This window comes from Eleutherodactylus coqui, chromosome 10 (genome assembly GCF_035609145.1).
Source record: "Eleutherodactylus coqui strain aEleCoq1 chromosome 10, aEleCoq1.hap1, whole genome shotgun sequence".
Taxonomy (NCBI): Eukaryota; Metazoa; Chordata; class Amphibia; order Anura; family Eleutherodactylidae; genus Eleutherodactylus; species Eleutherodactylus coqui.
In genome coordinates, this window is record NC_089846.1 from 44,259,102 (window position 1) to 44,263,654 (window position 4,553).

Here is a 4,553-nt window from a genome sequence, read left to right on the forward strand (position 1 = left end):
ATGCCTGTGCCTCGAAGCCTCCTGCTCCTCTGGCTGCTTCTCATTGTATGGCCTCCTGCTCTAGGGAGGAACGGGTTAGGTGCCATAATGAGGTCTCGTTCTCTGCCATTGATTCGGACGTTGATGGACCATGGGCCCTTGAAGCCTCGCATGGCAGCAAAACATGAGCTGAGTATGCAGCACCTACGCTTTATGCTAGCGTTGTACAAGAGGTCAGCGGATGGAAATGGAAGACCCAGAGGAAATCGACCAGCTGGAGCCGCCGTGAGACTTGTAAGGCCTGTCAGTCAAGCACCTTTTATTTCGGGTGAGACCTACAGGGGAAAAAGTTGTCTAAGATCTTGTTCGCACTACTGTTTCTGCCTTGTGTTTTTGGTTTTTATAGGTGGTTTCACATTTTTATAATTTTTTTTTTTTTATTGTCGAAGTTTATCATGCAGGGTTTTTTTTTTTTTTTTTTTTTTTTTTTCTAGCCAAAGCCAGAAGTGGATTCAAAAGGAATGGGCAATATAAAGGAAGAACTTCTACTTCCCCTTCCTTCTGGATCCATTTCCAACTTTGCCTCAAAAAGTTGATCCATTTCCAACTCCGGCTCAAAAAGTTGCATCAAAAACTTCAGTGTCCTTTTTTATTTTTCCAAAAAGGGAGGGGGGACCTTGCTATGTGTGAAACCATAATCTGTGTATTGGAAGGGTAAGTAAAACCTGGATCTGGATTAATCATTTTTAGGTAGTCAAAAACTTACAAACAGTACTGCTCTCTTCCTTCACCTCCCTCCCCTCCCCCCCCCCCCCAAAAAAAATGCTCTCGCCGTGCGATGCTAGGTCTGAACTAATTCTACCCCCTTTTCTTAAGAAAAAGAGAAATGCAGACTGTTTTTCCTGTTTTTTTGAACTTACTTTGTGACATACTGCCTGGACAAGGCCTGTGAAGAGGATGATCCCATGTATATGTCAATGAGATCATGCCTGCGTTTCTTGTCATGTATGTATGTGTGCATATATAGTTTTTTTTCTTGTAAACAGATCTTATTCATTTCCATCTATTGGAAAAGTATATTAGCTTTGTCAATATTCATATTTTACCGTGATCTTTCTCTTTTGGTGAGGAAGGGGTGACACTAGTTAAAATACATTTTTTATTTTTTTTAAAGCCCAGGGTACGGAACAGTGCTGTAAAACATAGATGGCTATCACTAACACGTTGCCTCTGGTTCCCATTACAAAAATCAACAGTTCCATGTTCATTACTCACATGACTGCTGCAGCCAATCAATGTGCATGAACAGCACATGACCACTGAGGGCAGCGATTGGCTGCAGCGGTTATGTGAGCCCTGAACATAATGTCATCACTTCCTGTATTTGTAAGGACCATATTGGTGGTGGTGCTGCATCGGAGCCAACGTGAAAGGGTGAGTAATGGGCATTGTATTTATACACCTTTTTCTACTCTGGGGCACTTTTTTAAAATGTCAAACTTAATTAAAATTGGTCGATGGGAAATTTAATTTTTTTTTTGTAGGGAGCTGTAATAGGGCACCTATAGAGCTGTACCTGACTTTACTTTGACTTCAAGTTCACAAAGAATAGCTCCATACATTAGAGGTATGATTTAAAATCTCCTGGGCCGGAATGCAAAATCTGTAACGGCCCCCTGCCATGTTGTTGTAATACTGGGCCTGCTGTGATAGGGGGCTTTTGGTGCAGGTGCACCCCCTACCTATGAATCCTCTATAGCTACGGATCATGTAATACCAATGTAATTCATATCTGCTGCCTAGAGTAGGAGGACAGAGCTTCTGTGAGGAGTGGTGGACCAACTGGTCCAGTACTGTAATTATGGCGCTTCCGAGGCCTGACGGACTGCAGGTGGGGGTATGCAAGGAAGGCAATGCATAGTTCCTCTTTTTAACCTCGCACCATGTTACTCCAAGGTTCCATTCAAACAGTATAGTTTTACCACAATGCACCGAGACTTTTGATGCAGTTACAGTAAAAACCTGCAGCCTATTAAAAATTACCATAGAAACACATGCTGTTTTTTTTTTTTTGTTTTAGCCGCACTTCAACTGCAACATCTGAATACTGCTCAGGACGGGGGAGACTAAAATGAAGACTTCTGGTGGATGCAGTGGGGGCGATACATAAGTTCAATTCGGAGTAGCTTGGTTGGCCCAATACATTAGTACCCAGCCCTCCCCCTAGCTGCTTCCTTATTTTGTGTCTGTATAGATTAGTGTTGAGCGATCCGAACCAATAGAACATTGTCTCAGTTTAAACTTTGCTAAAGGTTCAGTTGAGATTTGAGAACAAACCTGAACCAAACTTCTGGCAAAGTTCTACATGAAACAGGGGGCCAATGGTTCGATTGGCTCAACACCAGTCCTGAACACTGTATATATAAAACTAAGAGCCATAAAAGCCCTGGATAACACTGAGTGTTATCCAGGGCTTTAAAGGGGTATTGTCATGAAAAGTCTATACTCTCCTATTCCTCTACAGGCAGACTCCTTACCACATCTTCTCCTCGCTGAACTTCTCCAGTCTCCCTTGTCAGCTCACCGTGAGCTGGCCAGCTTATTATGAAACCAGCATTCCTCGCATTCTTCTTCCTGCCCGTCAGTGAAAGTCACGTCCCTGTAACGTAGCGGTCACTGGCTAGGAAGGAATGCTGATCTACTGCAGAGACAGCGGGCATGCACAGTCTCTGCAATAGCTCGGCACTCCCTGTGCTGGGCTGTGAACTAGTGATGTAGCATACATTGCTGCGCAGGAATATATGTAATGTCACAGGAAAGCAGAAGAATCAGCCTCCTGCAGTCCCGGAACTGGGACTGCAGTAGACAGAAGATCTGGTACGTAGACTGATAGGGGAGGAATGGGTAAGTATAGAATAACTTTTTTAATGAAAGAACCCCTTTAATGTCTCTGAGGCAGTGTTGTACACCAGTTTCTAGTGGTTTTGGTTCAAACTAATTGGGACATAAACAAACTTCTGAAAGTTCACTCCTCACTAATGTTCATTCATCCTGGATTTTTAGGCCACGCTGATAGTTTTTTTTTTTTTCAAATGGGACACCCTGTACACAGTAAACTATGTTGGAGGATGTACGTGGGGTGGGGTGGGGGGGGAGGTTGATTTTGCTTTTTGCCCTTTTGTGTTGGGAATATAGACTGTTGGCAAGAAGGCAGAAGTCTTGTATTCTGTGCTTTCACAAGGGAACGTGCCAGTCTCCGATGGTGGTAAAAAGAGCACTTCTAACATGGATCTTTAGATTTGGTGGCTGTTTGTATTGGAGGAGAAATGTCATTTCTTTCAGTCTGTAGTGCTTGTGACATATGGATTGGAGATCAACAGAAAAACGTGGTGACAGTGTCTGGACTGTATGTGACCACTATGGGCACCCTTAGTCACATTGATTTTACTGTGTGGCTGTACTGTATTTTGTTGCTACACATCAAGACTTATTTTTTTGTGTAAGAGCCCAGATTTGGCCATCATGAAGTATTAACTTTTATATTTTGGGTTTTTCAGATAAAAAGTGGAGGATAGAAAATCTTAAATTCATCCTGCACAACATAAAAAGAGAGGAGCTGATGAAGGCTATTGTGGTGTATCCCCGAACCATGTATATTGGGGACAGTTACTACACATGTAAGATGGATCTCCTCCCAAGTGCTGGTCTCTTCTCCAAGACGAGAGTTCCACCTCGAATTTGGAGGTGGGCAGAAACGGATATCACTTCCCAAATCAGATCTCTACCGGAGGATGCAAAGCAAAGTTTACACATCCAACGTATGTGCCAGCGTATTGGGAAACGCAACAAAAAATCACTGGCTGCTTCAGTCTCCCACATCCCTTTCTTACTCATATACTTTTATCCCAAATTTCATAGTCAGCCCACTGAAAAAATTTTAACTGCATTTTCAGAAAAGGTTGTGCCACAAGTGTTGAGAAGAAAACCACGTCAAGTGGGGACGTTTGGCATGAAGCTTCCGAAAATTTCCAACCAAAGTGAACAACTAAAGAACCACTGCTCCCTACGTCCCTTCTGGGTCAGCTTCCATCAGCTTGGATGGGATCATTGGATTATTGCCCCGCACAGGTACAACCCTGGCTACTGTACAGGAGACTGCCCAAGACTGCTCCATTCGGGTTATAATTCACCCAACCATGCCATTATTCAGAACTTTATTAATCAAGTGGTTGATGGAAATGTCCCACGTCCTTCTTGTGTCCCTTACTCCTACGGTCCAATCAGTGTCCTAATGATTGAACCTGGAGGAAATATCCTTTATAAAGAATATGAGAATATGATTGCAGAATCGTGCACCTGTCGGTGAAAAAAGACTGTTGGCTAAGAAAGCAGAAGAAAAGCACTTTATTAATGTACTTGAAAATACGTGTAAATGTATGTGTTATTTAATGCGTTAAGCTTATAGATGTGACTTATGAGCAGGTCTCTTTCTATGGTTATGTAACTTGAATCTTCTCCCACCCCAGACGGAAAATAAACTTTTTTCACTTTTTGTAGTTCCATGTATAGATTTT

At 42.6% G+C, this 4,553-nt stretch overlaps 1 protein-coding gene across 1 annotated transcript; it reads left to right on the forward strand.

Moving 5' to 3' along the window:
- Positions 1 to 4,345, forward strand: BMP15 (bone morphogenetic protein 15). Its single transcript, XM_066582038.1, has 2 exons — positions 1 to 307; positions 3,537 to 4,345. The coding sequence occupies exons 1-2, from the start codon at positions 1 to 3 to the stop codon at positions 4,343 to 4,345; spliced, it is 1,116 nt and encodes a 371-aa protein (XP_066438135.1).
- Positions 4,346 to 4,553: the final 208 nt, after the last annotated feature.

Bases quoted from the DNA above. Each gene is read 5' to 3' on its own strand.
- BMP15 (XM_066582038.1), top strand. From the start codon at position 1: ATGCCTGTGCCTCGAAGCCTCCTGCTCCTCTGGCTGCTTCTCATTGTA. The intron at 308-3,536 runs GTGAGACCTACA...TGGGTTTTTCAG, and splicing joins TCAAGCACCTTTTATTTCGG to ATAAAAAGTGGAGGATAGAA.